At 43.2% G+C, this 19,889-nt stretch overlaps 1 protein-coding gene across 4 annotated transcripts in view; it reads left to right on the top strand.

Moving 5' to 3' along the window:
* The window catches only part of LOC115114523 (phosphatase and actin regulator 1-like), an 86,982-nt gene extending 68,663 nt beyond the window's left edge, over positions 1–18,319 (top strand). For 2 of the 4 annotated variants that reach the window (XM_065013467.1, XM_065013465.1), the window contains exons 5-12: positions 540–948; positions 3,522–3,715; positions 3,785–3,941; positions 7,159–7,223; positions 8,595–8,656; positions 11,020–11,164; positions 14,279–14,351; positions 16,000–18,319. In XM_065013467.1, the coding sequence (XP_064869539.1) occupies positions 540–948; positions 3,522–3,715; positions 3,785–3,941; positions 7,159–7,223; positions 8,595–8,656; positions 11,020–11,164; positions 14,279–14,351; positions 16,000–16,015 (1,121 nt within the window). In that variant the 3' untranslated portion in view covers positions 16,016–18,319. The remainder of the gene's footprint in view (positions 1–539; positions 949–3,521; positions 3,716–3,784; positions 3,942–7,158; positions 7,224–8,594; positions 8,657–11,019; positions 11,165–14,278; positions 14,352–15,999) is intronic. The other 2 variants (XM_065013468.1, XM_065013466.1) reach the window with 1 other exon arrangement.
* The last annotated feature ends 1,570 nt before the right edge of the window (positions 18,320–19,889 follow it).

Below are 19,889 nucleotides of genomic sequence, written 5' to 3' on the forward strand. Positions count from 1 at the left end.
GTTAAGACATGGTGGAAGGGGCCTCCTGGGTGGCACAGTGGTCTGTGCTAGCTGTGCCACCAGAGACTGGGTTCGAGCCCAGGCTCTGTCGCAGCCGTCCGTGACCGGGAGGCCCATGAGGCAGCGCACAATTGTCCGGGTTAGGGAGGGTTTGGCCGGCAGGTCGCTAGTGTCTCCTGTGGCTGGCGGGCGCAGTGCACGCTGAACAGGTCGCCAGGTTTACAGTGTTTCCCCCGACACATTGGTGCGGCTGGCATCCGGGTTGGATGTGCATTGTGTCAAGAAGCAGTGCGGCTTGGTTGGGTTGTGTTTCGGAGGACGCATGGCTCTCGACCTTCGCCTCTCCCGAGTCCGTACGGGAGCTGCAGCGATGAGACAAGACTAACTACTACCGATTGGATACCACGAAATTGGGGAGAAAAAAGGGGGTAAAATAAATTTAAAAAGACATGGTGGAAGAATGAACATGTCAAAGCACTGATCAAACATGGATGTTTACCTGTTTCTGTCTTTCTCTACTCATCTGTCTCTCTGTGCAGACTCTTGTCAGCAGATGAAGCTGCCTTGTATGCCAAGCCAGGGAGGCAAGCTATCTCCTCCTCTACCTCCCAAGAAATTGATGATCTGTGTGCCTCAAGGGGGAATGGACAACTCTTGCTCCTCACCCTCTCCCCTCGGCACCTTCTCCCAACCGAAGTTCCCCCCTCCACATGGCCACCTCCAAGGCCATCCCCCCCACCATGGCCCTCTGCTGCCCTCGCATCTCACATCCCTAGCCAACCTCCACCAGGGGCTCAAGGGGGGCGGGAAGCACCATAACCACGGACACGCACACAACCAAGGACACCAGCTCCATCTGCAGTATGGCTCCATGCAAGGCCATGCCCCCAGCCGCATCATCGAGGAGCTCAACAAGACGCTGGCCTTCAACCTGCAGAGGCTGGAGAAGTGAGTTTTTGTATACACATTATTAAATAAAACCATTATGTATCTTTATGGTTGTATAGCTTTTGTCCAGGACGTTGCAGGTAGAAATTAAGAGTTTAGATGGTACAACTTTATGATGGGAGTGAAGTGTAACATCCGTTCTATATCATACATTTCTGTCTCCAACACTCACCGTAGGTAAATTAATCAAATGTGAAGACTTGTATGTATTGAAGACGCACTATCTGTCCAGTATAGCGGGTCCAGCTGGTTTGTAGGTCAGATCACCCCTGCCTGGTGTTATTGGGGTCAGGCTGCCACCATGTGACTTTGATGTAGAGGTCTGACCTAGCTCGCCCCGTTCCACTGTGACAGAGTGGCCCACTTTGATAGCAGACTGTGTGTGGCACCATGGCACACAGGCTGCCTCCAGAGGCAAGTCTGGCACAACTGATGCCACAGCCTGTCCTCCCTCCCCCTAGCAGACATTGGCCAAATTAATACGGAGAAATCTATTGGGGAATTGGACTTAATTTCTCTCTATTTTATGTGACACTTGGTTAAAATATCTCAAAATTGGGACAAAAAAAATAGACCAGAATGAATCGATCAGCTGTTCTCCCTTATCTTTCAACTGAATTGAGTTGGTACAGCCAGTATTATCATATCATTTGTATAGACTGGAATATCATGTGTAGAGGGGTAGTGTAGAATAACTAGTCTCTTATTTCTGCAACAAAATATCAGACTTCTTATTCATTCAGGTTGACTATGTATGCATGAGTATGATACCATCTCACAGCAGGGGATCCTCTTATTCATGCACACACACAGTTCCTCCCTGGTCCTCTGATTGCTTGCTTTGCGTGTCTTATGGTGAGCTGAATGGTCCCTAGTGGGCTCTCACAGCAGGGGCTTGTGATTAGTCATAGCGTGATAGCAGTGTGGGCTGTCTGATATGTAGATTTAAACCCCACTCTACAACTGACTACAGTATGGAACCAGCCCCTCATGAACCCAGTTGATTGACAACTTTGTTTCTTTGAACCTGAATGGTCTGTGATGTGAAGGATATGAGCAACTATCTAATGCAGTGGTCGCCAACCGTGATCTTCAAGGAATTCCTCGTCAATCACCAAACATTTCTGTAGAAAAGCCAACGATAAGGCCTTGCGTTCCTATTTTTTTGCACTGTTTGTGGCAGGTGCACTTGAATCAGAAGCCCAGCGTGCCGGGTAGGCAAGGTGTTCCCATTTTGAACCATTTCATTTATCTGAAGGGACGAACACTTCCTACCTGGCGGACCAGGAGAGCTAAATCAAGTGTGCCTACTGTGCTGGCCAATCGGATAGCTCAAATCACTGTGCCAACCCCACAGCAAAGTTTGATACTAGCCTATGTGAGATTTAATAACTTTTAAAACCTTGACCAGAGAGAGAGACTGTCAAAGAATACAGCAAAGAGCTGCTGTTTGTGAGTTCATGTTTAAGTTTTTATACAGCACTGTCAAAAGTTACTTTTTTCAAGACATAATTCAAGACATAATGTGCTTCTCCCTAATTCCACTCGTGCTACAACCAGCACTGTATCTGGAATGAATTAGTTATCATTAGGCCTGTGTTTTATCATTAGTAGCTCATGTCAATTTTAATTTTGAGAAATATTTCACTTTCTCTGGTCATAGGAACAACATGGATTTGTGCATGAGGTAGAAATAATGTGGTGTGACTCGAGTTTCGCCATCAGGTGGACGACTGTCCCCTCGCTGGTCAGTCTCACCAGAGGAAAGGAGAGAGCAGGGGCCCTCTGCTGCGCTCTCCCTCCGCTGAGACTGACCATCAGATGCTGGTACCATCAGTTCAGCAAAATAATTTATGCTCCGCTGTGCCTCACAAGTGATACAACTTATCTATTTTGTTATCAAACCTTGAGTTTTGATACATAATATAATAGTATAGTCTGAGAATAACAAGACTGCCAGACCAAGCATAGCCAATATGCTGTGATTAATGTATTAGGCCTACTGCACAATCCTCATTCCGACCATTTTTACAAGGTAATGTTGCATAGGCTACCATTTCTTTTGAAGTCGTGTTTAAAAAAAATTCTGAGCGCTAGATCTCTGCTTGCTTTTTGATGCTGAAAATGATTTTGACTCCGATCAATGGTCACCAACCTTTTCTAATGGTATGTGGCAGTCAGACTGACCTTCCTGCTAGGAACCTATTGCTCGGATAACCAGATATGTTTGTCTGTCTCACTAGTTCAATGGCTGCAAGTCAAGGTGGACAATTTGGTGCTAATGACCATGATCCAGAAATGGCACAGCCTCGACCTCGCGCATCGAGTGCGTCAAGGCAATTCCAGCCAGACTGCCATTTTCTCAGATGACTACACAGGAGATAGGGAATGAGTCAACCACTTGTAGAGTCATGATCATAGTGGCTCTCTACAGCACATTGTTGCATTTCTAAAGCAACCATTAGATTCACACTGGAAAAGGAAAAGTGGTAGATTGAATCTTCATATTAATCTCTTCTATCCATCATTACCACTAACATTAACACCTACCTCCTGGCCTCTTCTCCCTGCAGCAATGCAATGCATTCTGGTCAGTGTAGTCTTCTGGACAGAAGCCAGGTGCCCTCTGAGATCCTCGACGAGGACGACAAAGAGAACATGCCCAACGAGTCTGACTATGAGGACCTGCCCAGCATGTACAAAAACGAGGATGATGATGATGAGGATGATGAGGATGATGACGAGGATGATGACTCGCTCTTTACAAGTAAGATCACCATGGTGGACACACACGTTAGGTTAATGTTGTGTTTTAACTCCTGTTGTCTGTGTCTAGGTACCCTGGGTCTGAAAGTGTTGAGGAAGGATTCTCTGGCTGTCAAGCTGAGTAACCGTCCATCTAAGAGCGAGCTGGAGGAGAAGAACATCCTGCCCATGCAGACTGATGAGGAGAGGCTGGAGTCCAGGCAGCAGATAGGCACCAAGCTCACACGGTGAGAGAGGGAGCACACGCGTGCACACACACAACCTGCCCAAGGAGGATTGAAAGGTGGACCAGGATCTTTTCAGTTTTTTCATCTGTTCTATTCACTGATGGATAGTGACTAGAACAGACTCCATTGTATTTTCATAAATAGAGCGACGTGTCCATTTGATATGTTAAATATCTTCAACATCTTTAATGTAGCACTAGACCAAGCATGCCTCTTCTGCAATGCCAACCGCTCTCTGATGTGTTTTGAAAGGCGTGTCCATTTCTCCTCTATAACAGAGCTTTCAGGAAACAGTTGTCAACAGCCAAATATTGCACTGTGGCCTACTTTTGGAAAATGGTCTGATATCCCCACTAACATAACTAGCTATGACTAATCTGGCTTTTTAAATGCGCAATGGAAGCCTTTTTATCAAAACACTTTTCCATCACTTTAGTTGTATTTTCTTTCCATCCGTTTAAAGATGAACCCTCTACCTCGTTAAGAGGGGCGCTGAGAACTGAGCTGACCTAATTTCAGCAATGCATCAGCTCTCCGTCTCGCTCTACATTCTCTCCCTCCCTCTTTTCTTCCCACTGCCTGCCGTCCTCCCTCGCTCACTGAATCACCACGGTGATATGTGCCAAGGCATTACCACACCACTCCTCCACACACTCGCTATACTGACGGCCCTCTCTCTCTTTCACACACACCAACAGCTCTCACACATACAGCACCAGCACACACATTCAGTGGTAAGGGAACAGACACCTTAGAAGCCCATATGAAGTGATTACACATTCATATACACACAGCAGTAACACTTTTCATTGTTTCCCATTCAATTTGAATATGGCAATATAGAGATGGGTTCTTTTTAATCCAAGGTGAACATGCAGTCTTTGTCAATTAATCTATGGTTTGATTTGAATCTACCATCACTGAACAGGATTATGTTTGGACAGAACAGGCCTGGCCAGTAGGGAAACAATGAGATGGTAGTGAATGAAGAGGTGGACAGGATGGAAAAGAGGGAGTAGAAGAGGGAAGAAGATGACTGGGTGTTAAAAGAGAGAACATCATGGTTTAATGTGAAAGAGAAGAGGGCGTACTCTGCCACTATTCCATGCTGTGATTGGCACATGGTGTGTTGTTCCCAGAAGGCATTATGTTGTTTCCAAAAATGCTCCCTGTCTCTCTATCCTTTACGTAGTGCCATTGTATGCATCTTAAATGGCACCCTATTCCTTATGTTTTGCAATACTTTTGGGGCCTTGGTCAAAAGCAGTGCACTATATAAGGAATAGGGTGCCACTTGGGACACACTATCAGCGTCATGACTGCCAATTTCATGCCATTTGCCATGTGCATTGTGCTCCTCTGTAGCAGATCTTTGTGGCACGCCAATAAATGGATGGTTCTAATCCTGAAGGAGGTCATTGTGACCTTAGCCATCTCCTCCTCTCTCCTTATTGTGATGGAGACTTAATGGACGGTATAATAGATTTTCATATGGGTAATTTCATCATTTATTGTGTAATTCCTTACGATTATGGCAATGGCCTCTTGTATAACGATGATGAATGTATGATTTGGGACAAGCGTGGAGGTCAGTCAGACTGTCTGAAGTTGGGTTGAGGTCGGCACCGGCATGTGTTTGTGTAGATCTGCAGAACCCTGAGCAGAAGTGGAGACGTCCGGCAGACTTACTGTCTTGTTTCTCCGGGACGCGTGCAGCCAAGCGAGAGACTGAGATGAGGCAACACAAGGCGAGCCAATCAGTCTCTCTGTAACTTGAGTAACTCTGGGTCCTGGACATTGTCAACAAACGCCCGTCATGTAGGCTCCGGCAGAAACCTCAGTCTGAATGGCTACTTCTGCTGTTTTCAGAACTTATTCCCAAAAACCCAAATGTTAGAATGTCATACTGTATTCAGCCAATCATGTCAGGCGCTAGACGTCAAAGAAATTTGATACAAGATTTCTCGCTCTCGCTCTCTCGGCATAAATTAGGAATGGAATTTTTAAAAGCGCTGACTCCTCATCCTTTAACTGCTTACAAACAGTCATACATTCTCACTCCCCAATTTTTTTTCTTCTTTCTCCATATCTCTTGCTCTACCCCTCAGGGGTGCAGAAGTCACTGGATCAACTAGAAACAAAATCCATCTTAATGTGACTTCCCTAAACAAAGTAACTAGGAGGGGGGATAGAGAGATGGGCATGGTTGACTGAACTGTATAATGTGGTGCTGTATGCTACTGTTACAGCATGTACTTTTGTGTGAATAAACCAGATTTCCTAACTGGTGTTATGTTTGGAAATAAATGAGGGTGATGTGCACATCCTGACCTTGACAATACTGGTCTAAATAAAATAACTGAGATAAAGGAATGAGCCTCACTGCCTTGAATCCAGTCCGTTTCTATTCATGTCTGTCAAAGAATAGATGTAGATTTCTGTAGTGACTGAGATGCCATCCGTCCTGACGTGCCAACTCAGCCATAGCTATCACCCTGGTGCTGGCTGGCACTCGAGCTGTCACTCAAACTGTCACTTAGATAACACTGGCTGGATGGAGTCTTCTTAAAGAGAAGTGACCGCAGGCTAGATGATTAGGAAGAGGAACAGATAAAAAATGGTCATGTGATTTGGGTATGGACTTTGTGAGCTGCTTAGTTTAAGTTGACTGTGAAATATTCATGTTTGCATGCTTCTGTAGACTCAAATTATAAATTTGTAAAAAAAAATGTTTTTTTTGTTTTTTTTCTAGGTTGCGTTAACTAGCACTAGTCGGCTATACCTATGCCAAAACTCTAGTATTTTTCATCCTATAGTTAGTTTATCCATCATTTTAAATAGTGAGCCAACCTGATTTTAGCACTTATTCCATGACTGATCAAAACTTGTGTCCTCATGCTCTCTCGTCTCTCTTCAGCTGACATATAGTGAGCAATATGTTTAGAACATCAAATCACAACACATAGAAAATCTTGTGCATTGCAATGCATATCGTATCGGCACCTAAGTATCGTGAAGCCCCTGGCAATTCCCAGCCCTACTATCCATGTAAGTTGAGTTGCCCATGTTTAGTACTGTTGTCGTCTATGGAGATTTGGCTAGTTGACAAAGTTTGCTTTTGTTGTTCAGGGGCTTTATCATGTTTGGTTTTTGTACTATCCATCGAAGGTTGCGTTTGACTGTTGACTTGACCTTGTGTTTGGTTGTGTTTGTGCAGGCAGTTGAGTCAGAGGCCCAGTGCTGAGGAACTGGAACAGAGGAATATCCTGAAACGTGAGTATTGTATGTACCTCTACCTTCTGAACCTATCATTATAACATATCATCATTTATATAGACTGTAGCAATTTACTGATAATAATCACCTCACTATTAAACCACTCTGTTATCCCTTTTACAACTATTCCCAGTGACTTGACTTACCCTAATGTACCATATTATTCCACATTTAATAAGTATTTTATGCAAGCTGCCTCAAACCACAGTTGCCCTGGTTATTTCAGAGGCCTACTTATCCTGGAGCCAGTGGAATACATCTTGCCTTTCTTCTCTCTCCTTCATCTGAGGAAGGCAAGGCGGTGTGGTTCCCTCAGGATGCCGGCTAGGGCCAAGGAGGCTGGTTTCTCAGCTCAAACACACTCCGTATCAGAGAGACGCAGGCAGGCGATAGCAGCTTGGGCTCCTCTGCTTTCATCAAAGACCGGTTTACCAGCAGTGCCTTGGTCTCCCAGAGGTTGCTCTGTGATTGGCAGTGTGTGTGTGTAAGGAGAGGATAAGCGGGGTGTGCCATTCCTGTCTCCCCCACAACCTAGTCTAGGTTAAATAAACGGGGCATGCCTTTTATTTACATTTTAGCAGACACTCTTATCCAGAGGGACTTACAGGAGCAATTAAGCTTAAGTGCCTTGCTCAAGGGCACAATGACAGATTTTTTTTACCTAGTCGGCTCGGTGATTCATACCAGCAACCTTTCGGTTACTGGCCCAACGCTCTTAACCACTAGGCTACCTGTCGCCCATTTATCAAATGGAACTTTCTGTTTGGACTGGCACTCCAAACCAAGACTACAGTGGTATAGTTAGGCAATTAACACAGAACTCCTGTCATGTGTTTTGGAATAGCAAGTATAGAATGTTTTCAGTCCTCTTCCTCCTTTTTGATTTTAACTTCTTCACTCTAAAGCTGGAGGGTGCTTATCTGATCATTAGTTTGGAGGGTGTCCATGGAAAAGGCTAAGAGTAATCTCTAGTGAGACGGGAGTATTTCTTCTGAGCAAAACTGGGTCTGAATATTCTAATTTGTTCCCTAGAAGCTTTTTAATGTAACGTACACCAGCCAACCAACCCCATGTGAATGAATGTGGAAGAACTGGCCATGTGGGAATTGGGGATAGAGAGAGACAATTTCCCTTCTGTTTCTGCAATGCAAATAGTCCTACATTACAAACAGGTGATGATGATAAACCATTTAAGGCTTTGAGATATCCAGCGACTTAGAATATTAAGTATGTTTCTGTGCTGCATTTTAATCCACTACCTTATGTAAATGAGGTGTTTTTCTCCTTCCAGTAGTGGGAAAACGTTTCCTAAGCAGCGCAGCCCACTTGTGTGCCCTGAAACACGGTATAACCTCTGACCCCTTGTGTTTCCCACAGCGCTCAACGAACAGGAGGAGTTGGAGGAGAAGAGAGAAATAAAACGCAGATTAACGCGAAAGGTAAGGCAGGAAAGGGACTTCCAAAAAGTAGGAGCTGTGTCACTGCAACCTTTAAGGTCCTAAATGATGTCACCATTGCCCTTGATTCCAAACAATGTTGTGCTGCTATTTGTATTGCCTTGGCCTAGGTCATTCCATTCTTGTGGGCTGGCTAAGGAGTATTGGTGTCTCTGAGGGTTCTTTGGCCTAGTTTGCTAACTACCTCTCTCAAAGAGTGCAGTGTATAAAGTCAGAACATTGCTGTCTCAGCCACTGCCTGTCACCAAGGGAGTACCCCAAGGCTCGATCCTATGCACCACACTCTTCTCAATTTACATCAACAACATAGCTCAGGTAGTAGGAAGCTCTCTTTTATCCATTTATTTACAGATGATGCAGTCTTATCATCAGCTGGCCCCTTCCCGGATTTTGTGTTAAACGCTTTAGATCAAATCTTTCTTAATGTCCAACAAGCTTTCTATGCCCTTAACCTTGTTCTGAACACCTCCAAAACAAAGGTCATATGGTTTTGTAAGAAGAATGGTGTGATTACTACCTCTGAGGGTTTAAAGCTTGAGGTAGTAACCTCATACTTGGGAGTATGGCAAGACGGTACACTGTCCTTCTCTCAGCACATATCAAAGCTGCAGGCCAAGGTTCAATCTAGACTTGGTTTCTCCTTTCGTAATCACTCCACTTCCACCCTAGCTACCAAACTAACCCTGATTCAGATGACCATCATACCCATGCTAGATTACGGAGACATTATTTATGGATCTCGAGTGACTGGATGTTCTTTACCATTCGGCCATCAGATTTGCCACCAATTCTCCTTATAGGACGCATCACTGAACTCTATACGCTGTAAACTGGTCATCTCTGTATACCTGTTGCAAGACCCACTGGTTGATGCTTATTTATGAAACCTCTTGCCCTCCCCCTCTGTCTGAGATACCTACTGCAGCCCTCATCCTCAACATACAACACCCGTTCTCCAAGTCACATTCTGTTAAAGGTCCCCAAAGCACACACATACCTGGGTCGCTCCTCTTTCCAGTTTTATCTGCATCTCTTCATTCAAAGCCTCAATCATGGACACTCTTACTGACAGTTGTGGTTGCTTTGCGTAATGTATTGTTGTCTCTATCTTCTTGCCCTTTGTGCTATTGTCTGTGCCCAATATTGTTTGTACCATGTTTTGTGCTGCTACCATGTTCTGTCGCTACCATGCTGCGTTGTCATGTGGTTTTGCTGCCATGCTATATTGTTGTCTTTAGGTCTCTCTTTATGTAGTATTGTGGCGTCTTGTCGTGATGTGTGTTTTGGTAGTCGCCGCAGGAGGCCTTTTGGTAGGCCGTCATTGTAAATAATAATTTGTTCTTAACTGACTTGCCTAGTTAAATAAAATATATATATTTTTAAACTTCCAATTCCATCCTGACTAAAAAAAATAGCTTTAAAAAAAAGACTGCATAAACCCTATGGGCAAACAGCGTGCCAACCACCGAGGCTCACAGTTGTTCTTTAAGGTGTTGGACAGGACAGACTGTTCACACAGCAATACGAACAGCACAACAATTACTCACTCTGGGTGAGAGGAGAGCAAGGTGTAAAATCAGTGGTAGTCACAGCACTACATCTCTCAGGTCATCCCAGGGGACAGTAGTGTCCTCGGTGTCCTTGGCACTGGCATTTGTGAACAAACCCTAACGATGCCCTCATACAACTAGTCATACATTTTCTTAAACAAGAAGCCCCTTGTCACTCTCAGATGCAGGTATGTAGTGTGGCTTGGGACTGTAGTATTTATTTACTAAAGTCAAACCAAAATCACTCGTTTTATTTTACATTTTTATTGTGTTGATGTTGGTTTGTTTCCTGACTACAGATGAGAATGTGCTATCTAGCTATATCTGGTGCAATGGCATGTATCAAATGAATACGTTGGATCAGAAATTTGCAGTGCAACTGAGTGGCTTCAGAAACCAGGCTGTATAGATGTTTAGGTTCCCTTCAGTGGATTAGCCTTCAGGCCTTAAGTCTCCTCCTGGGTAAAGGTAAGCATTTCACTGTAAGGTCTACACCTGTTGTATTCGGCGCACGTGACAAACTTTGATTTGATATAGTGGTCTTTGCTCTGAACAGTCTACTCATCCAAACACACTAGTCATGTGGAGTACAGTATAGCTGCTTCATAAAGAAGTTGGAGGGACCTTCAGCATACTAGCTTTCAGGCCTGATAAACTTCCTCTGTAGCGGTTGATAATGTTGTCTTTTCCAGTGTTAAGGTTCATGTTACGTCCTTTGCTCTGTGATACCAAACGTTGATTATTTGTCTAGGGCCTATACTCATCACAACACTCTGTTCCTCTCTCTTGTCCCAGCTGAGCCAGAGGCCTACGGTGGAGGAGCTGAGACAGGCGAAGATCCTGATCCGCTTCAGTGACTACGTAGAGGTGTCCGATGCCCCGGAACACGACAGACGGGCAGACAAACCCTGGACCCGCCTCACGGCAGCCGACAAGGCAAGTAGTGGTGGGGATGAGTGGGTAAAAGGAGATACATGTAGCGTTTTAGTGATCATTTCTATATCCTCGTGGAAATGCTAAATGTATCACTTTTGAGACGTACAGCAGCAAGAAGTATGTGAACCCTTTGGAATTACCTGGATTTCTGCATAAATTTGACATACAATTTGATCTTCATCTAAGTCACAGCAATAGACAAACAGTGTGCTTAAACTAATAACACACAAATAAATGGTTGTATTTTTCTTGTCTATATTGAATACATCATTTAAACATTCACAGTGTAGGTTGGGAAAAGTATGTGAACCCCTAATTGGAGTCAACTAACCTGGAGTTGAATCACTGATATGAGTTTGGAGATTTTGGTTAGAGCTGCTCTGCCCCCTAAACACTCACAAAAGTTTACGTTTGCTATTCACAAGAAGCATTACCTGATGTGAACCATGCCTCGAACAAAATAGATCTCAGAAAACCCAAGATTAAGGATTGTTGCCTTGCATAAAGCTGGAAAGGGTTACAAAAGTATCTCCAAAAGTCAGTCCACAGTAAGACTAAATGTCTGTAAATTGTGAAATTGCAGCACTGTTGCTACTTTCCCTAGGAGTGGCCATCCTGCAAAGATGACTGCAAGAGCACAGCGCAGAATGCTCAATGAAGTTAAGAAGAATCCTAGAGTGTCAGCTAAAGACATACAGAAATCTCTGGAACATGCTAACATCTCTGTTTACGAGTCTACAATACGTAAAACACTAAAAAAGAATGGTGTTCATGGGAGGACACCACGGAAGAAGCCACTGCTGTCAAAAAAAAACATTGCTGCACATCTGAAGTTCGCAAAAGAGCACCTGGATGTTCCACGGCGCTACTGGCAAAATATTCTGTGGACAAATTAAACTAAAGTTGTGGTGTTTGGAAGGAACAACACTGTGTGGAGAAAAAAGGCACAGCACACCAACATCAACCTCATCCAAACTGTAAACTATGGTGGAGGGAGCATTATGGTTTGGGGCTGCCTTAGGGCCTGGACAGCATGCTATCATCGACGGAAAAATTCAGTTTATCAAGACATTTTGCAGGATAAAGTAAGGTTCTCTGTCCGCCAATTGAAGCTCAACAGTAGTTAGGTGATGCAACACACGAAAATACACAAGGACATCAAGAACAGAAGAAAATCCACCTTCTGGAGTGGCCGTCAGTCCTGATCTCAACCCGCCTTTGAGATGCTGTGGCATGACCGAGTAGTTCACACCAGACATCCCAAGAATATTGTGGAACTTAAACAGTTTTGTAAAGAGGAATGGCTCAAAATTCCGCCTGATTGTTGTGCAGGTCTGACCCGCAACTACAGGAAACGTTTGGTTGAGGTTATTGTTGCCAAAGGAGGGTCAACCTGTTATTACATCTAAGGGTTCACATACTGTTTCCAACCTGCACTGTGAATGTTTACGCAGTGTGTTCAATAATGACATGAAAACATATTATTGTTTGTTCTTCGTTTAAGCAGACTGTGTTTGTCTATTGTTGTGACTTTGATGAAGATCAGAACATTTAATGACCAATTTATGCAGAAATCCAGGTAATTCTAAAGGGTTCACATACTTTTTCTTCCCACTATTTATCTAGTATTTTGTCAAGTGGTGTCATTTAGCATCAAATGGCCTTTGAGGTTGTGTATACTGGTATGGTATTAGCTTCTTTAAAGTCGGTTCATGCTGCAGAGAATCTTGTTATCCTATTGTACATAGACACAGCCCTGGGGAGTACATTAACGACTTGACCTCACATATCTATTATCATTTAGATTTTTTCCAGCCCAACTCAAAGTTCGAAAGTCTGTTGGTCTGTTTTGTTGTACTTCCCCTTTGCTGTTATAGCAGTAACGCCGTGGTAGCAGCCCCTCTGCAGATTGCCCTGGATCAACCAATCTCCACCCTTCAGTTAAGAGCTCAAAAGTATAATGCAGGAGTATAATGCCAGGAGATTTCCTCTCCATACAGCACTTCCAGGCTGCTGTTTATTAGTTCAAATAATCCCCCCCACACTTTTGTTTACCGCCCCGAGAGTAAACACCCCCAAGCGATCCTCCCAGGCGTCGGAACGTGGTTCTGACTTTTAATGAACTGTGTATTACTTAGAAGAGCGAGCCGCTCTCCGTTTTCTCCTCTCTGTCATCCCTATGACGTTGGCGGCAGCGGTGGAATCCGAGCATACGGGGTCAACACCTGGGGACCATTCAGGTGCAAAAGCATGGCAGGTAGTTACACAACGTTCCTTATTACGTAAGATAATAATGAAGGGACAGACGGGGGAGCCTCCGAAACCCTCAGCCTCCACTAACTGCAAACGCTCCGATAACATTAGATTTGTTCCTGCCGTCTACCAGAGGTCAGGGCTTTTGTCTTCCTGTTTTCAGACCAGTAGCATCGTCCTGTTCAGGCGTTGAGACGTTCCCCTGTGTCATCCTGCTAATTAGACTTGTCTGTGACATCACCAGCCTGTGTTAGAACATGTCAGGGGGATTATCCAAAAGACCTGACTGAGCCACCACATTTTGTTCCTGGAAGAAGTCCTCTTCGGGGATGGGATCATTTTAAGAATACATTGCATCTAGTCAGATGTGCTTGTACACAATTTTGTTTTAAGAAACTGTCTTTGTTGCACAATACAACCACCACAAAAGGTTGCTTCCGGTGCTGTTATCCCAAATGGTGCCACGAAGGGGGAGGTACGAGAGGATGCATTTCATTATTTTGTACAGGCTAAAATGTAATGTTTTTCTAAGCACACAGCCCTTGTGAATGTTGCGATACTGATTTAACATGGTGCACAAATGAGGTGCTACCTTGAGTACAAGACTGAGCAATGAGCAGCAGGCTGGAGATTATTGAAGGTTCTTTGTTGCTCCCTCAAACCAGCGGGAGGGAAAGGATGGAAAAAGATGGAGACCAAGGAAGAAGTGTGTTTTATTGGAGAGAATTTAGTTTATTCACTCTTGACCTTAAGATGAGAGTAAATGATGCATTTAAAAGGAGTCTGAGCAAGACTGAGTGACTTTCTATTTGTCTGAGCACTAACCCTTTGTTCCCCTTGAAACCTATTTGTCCTTCACAGGCAGCCATACGGAAGGAACTCAACGATTTCAAGAGCCATGAAATGGAAGTGCACGAGTCAAGTCGCCATTTAACCAGGTAAAGACCTGTGCATTAGCATGTTTTTAATGGTATTTATTTGTATACATGAACACATCCCCGGATGGCATGGTGAAAAGCAATTTCTTTACAAACCTTTAAATACTTGATATGTACGGTGCATCTGGAAAGTATTCAGACCCCCTTTTTTTTGTTACGTTACAGCGTTATTCTAAAATGTATTTTAAATATATTTTTCCCCTCATCAATGTTCACATTATCCCATAATGACAAAGCAAAAACAGATTTTTAGAATTTTGGCAAATGTATTCAAAATAAAAAATGTTACTTTGAGCTCGGGTGCATCCTGTTTCCATTGATCATCCTTGATGTTTCTACAACTTTATTGGAGTCCCCCTGTGGTAAAATCAATTGATTGGACATGATTTGGAAAGGCACACCTGTCTAGATAAGGTCCCACAGTTGACAGTGCATGTCAGAGCAAAAACCAGCCATGAGGTCAAAGGAATTGTCCAAAGGGCTCCGAGACAGGGTTGTGTCGATGCACAGATCTGGAGAAGGGTACTAAAAAATGTCAGCAGTATTGACGGTCTCCAAGAACACAATGGCCTCCGTCATTCTTAAATGGAAGAAGTTTGGAACCACCAAGAACTCATCCTAGAGCTGGCCGCCCAGCCAAACTGAGCAATCGGGGGAGAAGTGCTTTGGTCATGGAAGTGACCAAGAACCCGATGGTCACTCTGACAGTTCCTCTATGGAGTTGGGAGAACCTTAACGAAGGACAACCATCTCTGCAGCACTCTACCAATAAGGCCTTTATGGTAGTGGCCAGATGCAAGCCTCTTCTCAATAAAAGGCACATGACGGCCTGCTTGGAGTTTGCCAGAAGGCACCTAAAGATTCTCTGGTCTGATGAAACCAAGATTGAACTCTTTGCCCTGAATGACAAATGTCACGTCTGGAGGAAACCTGGCACCATTCCTACAGTGAAGCATGGTGGTGGCAGCATCATGCTGTGGGGATGTTTTTCAGCAGCAGGGACTGGGAGACAAGTCAGGATCAAGGGAAAGATGAACAGAGCAAAGTACAGAGAGCTCCTTGATTTAAAATCTGCTCCAGAGCTCTCAGGGCCTCAGACTGTGGGTGAAGTTTCACCTTCCAACAGGACAACGACCCTAAGCACACAGCCAAGACAACGTAGGAGTGGCTTTAGGACAAGTCTCAATTTCCTTGAGCAGACCATCCAGAGCCCGGACTTGAACCCGATCGAACATCTCTGGAGAGACCAGAAAATAACTGCGCAGCGACACTCCCCATCCACCCTGACAGAGCTTGAGAGGATCTGCAGAGTAGAATGGGAGAAACTCCAAATACAGGTGTTGCCAAGCTTGTAGCGTCATAATTAAGACTCAATGCTGTAATCGCTGCCAAAGGTGCTTCAACAAATTTCTGAGTGAAGGCTCTGAATACTTATGTGATATTTCAGTTTCATTAAATTTTTTATTGCAAAAACTTCTGTAACCCTGTTTTTTGCTTTGTCATTGTGATGTATTGATTAGATTTGAGGCACTGTATGCATGTATCTATATGTCATACCTTTTACAGTACCCTATAATAAGGGAATTGCAATATGTGACCTTCAGAATTCGTACAAATGACAGAATATTTCTGCTCTTTTCTCCCTCAGGTTTCACAGGCCGTAGACCATCACTGTCTATAGGAACGCCAGACAGACTGGCTGTTTTCCTTCACTGAGAACCATAAGTGCTGGACAGTAAATGGTGCCCATTTCTACAATAAGGCCATGTCTTCTTCTGATTTGAAATGCCTTTTCAATACCCTGCTACTCAGTCGGTCGGTACCTTCCCCTCTAGAGACAAAACAGTAGTTGAACACCTTTAGTAGCCCCTCCAACTCCCACAATTTTCTCAATGTAACTGACTGACGAGTTCATCCCACACCTTAGTGCTGAGCTCTCAGGAAGGCGCTCAGTGCTTTGGGGATGATGATAGTGGGATGGGCTGGTTGGGATTGGACACCTGCCATCTCTACTCCACTGACTGGCTGTCATGGTTACCAGGTACCTATGCCCCGCCCTTGTCACTGTCTCATCATTGGCTTGTCACGATTGGTGGAAGGAGCCTCCACATCCTCACTCAATCAGAAAGGACATTTTTACTCCCTCTACCCATGGATGTTGCAAGAGATGGACTTCAACCACTTGGAGAATGTTATCCTTTGTCTGTTAAGATGAACCTAGTGCTGTTTGTGGATTAATCTACAGTGTTTAATTGGTTAAAGAGAAAAAGAAGTGAGGGGTCTGGTCCATAAAACATTTCAGAATTATGTGCAATATTTTCCCTCTGTGCTCTCTCCTTAGGTCATAGCGCCCTCTGGGGTTCACCCTGTCATGACCATGCAATCCCACCTCTACTTCTCCCCATGGTGGTCAGTTCAGTTCCCACTGTACCGACAATGTTGATCTATTGCTAACTGTGAATTTGAAAGTGCAGACAATGTTTTGTTTACACTCTCCAAATATACATTGTGTTTATACAGAGGTATGAAGTAACATTTGAAATAGAATCACGCTTCAATACTGTTCGTTTCATGTCGGGATCCTGAAAGGATGAAAGGGTAACCTTAATGAAAAATGTAGCTGGCAGATAATGCACTGACTGTATGTGTTAAGGTTGAACAGCTTTTTACATCATTTTTATTTTTAAAAGTGACACTGATTTTAAACTGTGGGATATGTGGCTTTAGGGAATGTCACAGGTCTCTGATGTTTGAATATAGACTCCTTCAGAGAAGAGCTATTTTGTGTCCCAAATCTCATCCTGTTTTCTATATAGTACACTACTTTTGACCAGAGACACATATGGGCCCTGGTCAAAAGTAGTGTACTAAATAGGGAATAGGGTTCCATTTAGGATGTACATGTGGCTCGCCATCCAGGGATACTTTATGCTTTTTACTGTTGACAATGAAGCTTTTCTCATTTTGCAGTCTTATGTTTAATGAACTCTGCTGACGTGAGTGCACGGCACTCTATTTATTTTTCAGTCTTTTCTGTATATTTAAGAACAATTTATATTCTTTCTGCTGCTTGGCAAACTGTATGAAAACCTTTTTTAGTTTACTTGTAAACGGTCCTCTCCATTTTTTGTGTTTTTTTTGTTGCCATTTTAGGAAAGGCCCCAATGGGAATATCGGGATTGAAATCCTATTGGCCACTGTTTTGAGTTGTTTTAAAATGCTACGTATTACTCTTATAGTTGCAATATGAAAATGTTTGCTTGTCATAAGACGTAGATTAGATCTGGTGAAGGGTCTGATTGGCCACCTACGGTATTAATGTATTTGCATAGGAAAATGCACCAACAAAAAGACATCCTCTGTCATTTTTAATGTCTTTGTAGTTGAGGCCCAATGAAATTTACGAAAACATTAAGGAACATTGAAGGTATTGCACATATGTTTGGTTATCAGGTAAACATGGGTCATTATATTATATAAAATGTTTGTTTATTCTCCACATATTACTTATTGCTTCATTTATTACACAGTTTATTCTTTTTCCCAATGTCCCTGTTTGTTTTTCCTAATTTCATTGGAACAACTTAAATCAGTAGATTCTTCAAGAGATGATGGGGTCATGTTTTCTGCTCGAATCAGCATCCTTGTTGATTCCAGCATCTTGCCAACCACGTCATCATGTTCGCCTCAAACCGTTTTGGGCATTGTTTTGGATCCTAACGCTTTGATCAACATCTTGAGGGGGCTCCTCTCTCTTTTGACAGACCACTAAACCACAGAGCATAGTATGAGGATGGTGTCATGTTGGAATTAAGGAATATGAATTCAGACAAACTTTTGTTACATGTACTTGTTGAGAATTTAATTTGAAAGTGATTAGATTTATTTTGGAAATAGGAATTCCTTTCCATTTACAATGTGAATGACTCCCTTGTCTGTCTTTCTATTAAACATCATTATGTATTTTGCATTCTGTTCACTATCATTTAAGACACGTTTTCTCAAACCATGGCAATATTGACATCAGCTATTGGGTCTTTATGGCTGCCCAGGAATTGTAGGTAATGTGATTTAGAGTAAAATACTGCCTTACTACTTTGGCTTTCCTGTGTGTGTGTGTGTGTGTGTGTTATGCTTTTGGATCTTTATGTTGACCACCACAACCTCATCGGTCTATCATAAAGAGGTTATCCCACAGAGCTCCAATGAATCACCATGTAGTTCTATGGGTTATTCCTTTTGCTTTATGAGTTCAGGGAAGCTCACTCTCTCATCCCAAATGGTCTGGATGTACCACTTGTTGGTGTTTTAGGGTTTCATAGATCCAATAACTGTTCCAAGCACGTCAAAATATTTTCCTCCAACTAAAAAGTCAATTTTGACAATTTATTACATTTGTAAAGCACTTTTCATTCTACAGAATAATGGAAGTAGTAATGTATAGTAAAACCTACGTACAGGATTCTCCAATGGCCTACCCTACGTCAGATCTTCACTTTGCACAGGTAGACAATGCATGTAACGGGTAGACTGATTTGTTTATGTCCAAGAAATCTTATTAAAAGGATTTTCCCAGCAATCATTCTTCACTGGCGTCAATTATTTCAGTGATCCAGTCAAACTCCATTTGTACCCAATTTCAGGATTCAAACTGTTGGATGCGAGACATCCAAGCAGAAATGACAGCGGGCAGCACTGGTGTGGGGCAAGTTCTTATCCATCAATCAGAGAAGGATGAAAGACATTTAACGGCCTATGCTCTTTATAGGAACCAAATGCTGAAATCCAGTAAGTGCAACTGTTTGTTTTTATTAGCCTAGTTTTAACACTGTAGCCTACTTACACAGTGGGGATGGGTTATGGATTACCATTAGACACTCGACTGTACAGTGTGCTAAATGAGAAATTCAATGACATCTATATAATGAGAGTTCTAGTACTGGGGATGGAGCAAAAACCTGCACACCCAGTCTGTCCCCATATGACCAGGGTTGTCACTAATTAAAGCTGGAACACCACTAGATGGTGGAAGAGGACAATAGAATATCACTGAGGACAGAAAGTCGGCCAGTCAGCGTGGCCTTGTGAAATGGCGTCCTGATGAGATGGTGCTCCACTCAAGTTATTTCACCCTCGTCGTTACTGGTCGAGTAGACTCGAACTTTATTTCCCCATGCTATTTAATGCAAGCACGCACATATCATACAATACATTTGCTTAAAACAGCTAACAAATAAGTGGGGTATTTAATATTAATGCTGTGGGGGAAAAACATGTTCTGTCTCCCATTTTGATTTAGAATGGTTTTAAACCATCAGTCGCATCAAGCATATTTCACAAGTACAGTAAATTTGCCTGCGTAGTCAGAAGGTTGAATCCCACTTATCAAAACTAGGCAACGAGAGGGATATTCCTCAGAAGAGGCAGAGCATAAAACGTGGGCGGTGCGTAAAGGTCGTTCCATATAGAAATGTATCTATGTGCATAGAACTTGATAAGGCTCTCTACCAAATAACAGGGAGTTGTATTTCTGTGTTT

This window comes from Oncorhynchus nerka, linkage group LG9b (assembly GCF_034236695.1).
Source record: "Oncorhynchus nerka isolate Pitt River linkage group LG9b, Oner_Uvic_2.0, whole genome shotgun sequence".
In the NCBI taxonomy this organism is placed as follows: Eukaryota; Metazoa; Chordata; class Actinopteri; order Salmoniformes; family Salmonidae; genus Oncorhynchus; species Oncorhynchus nerka.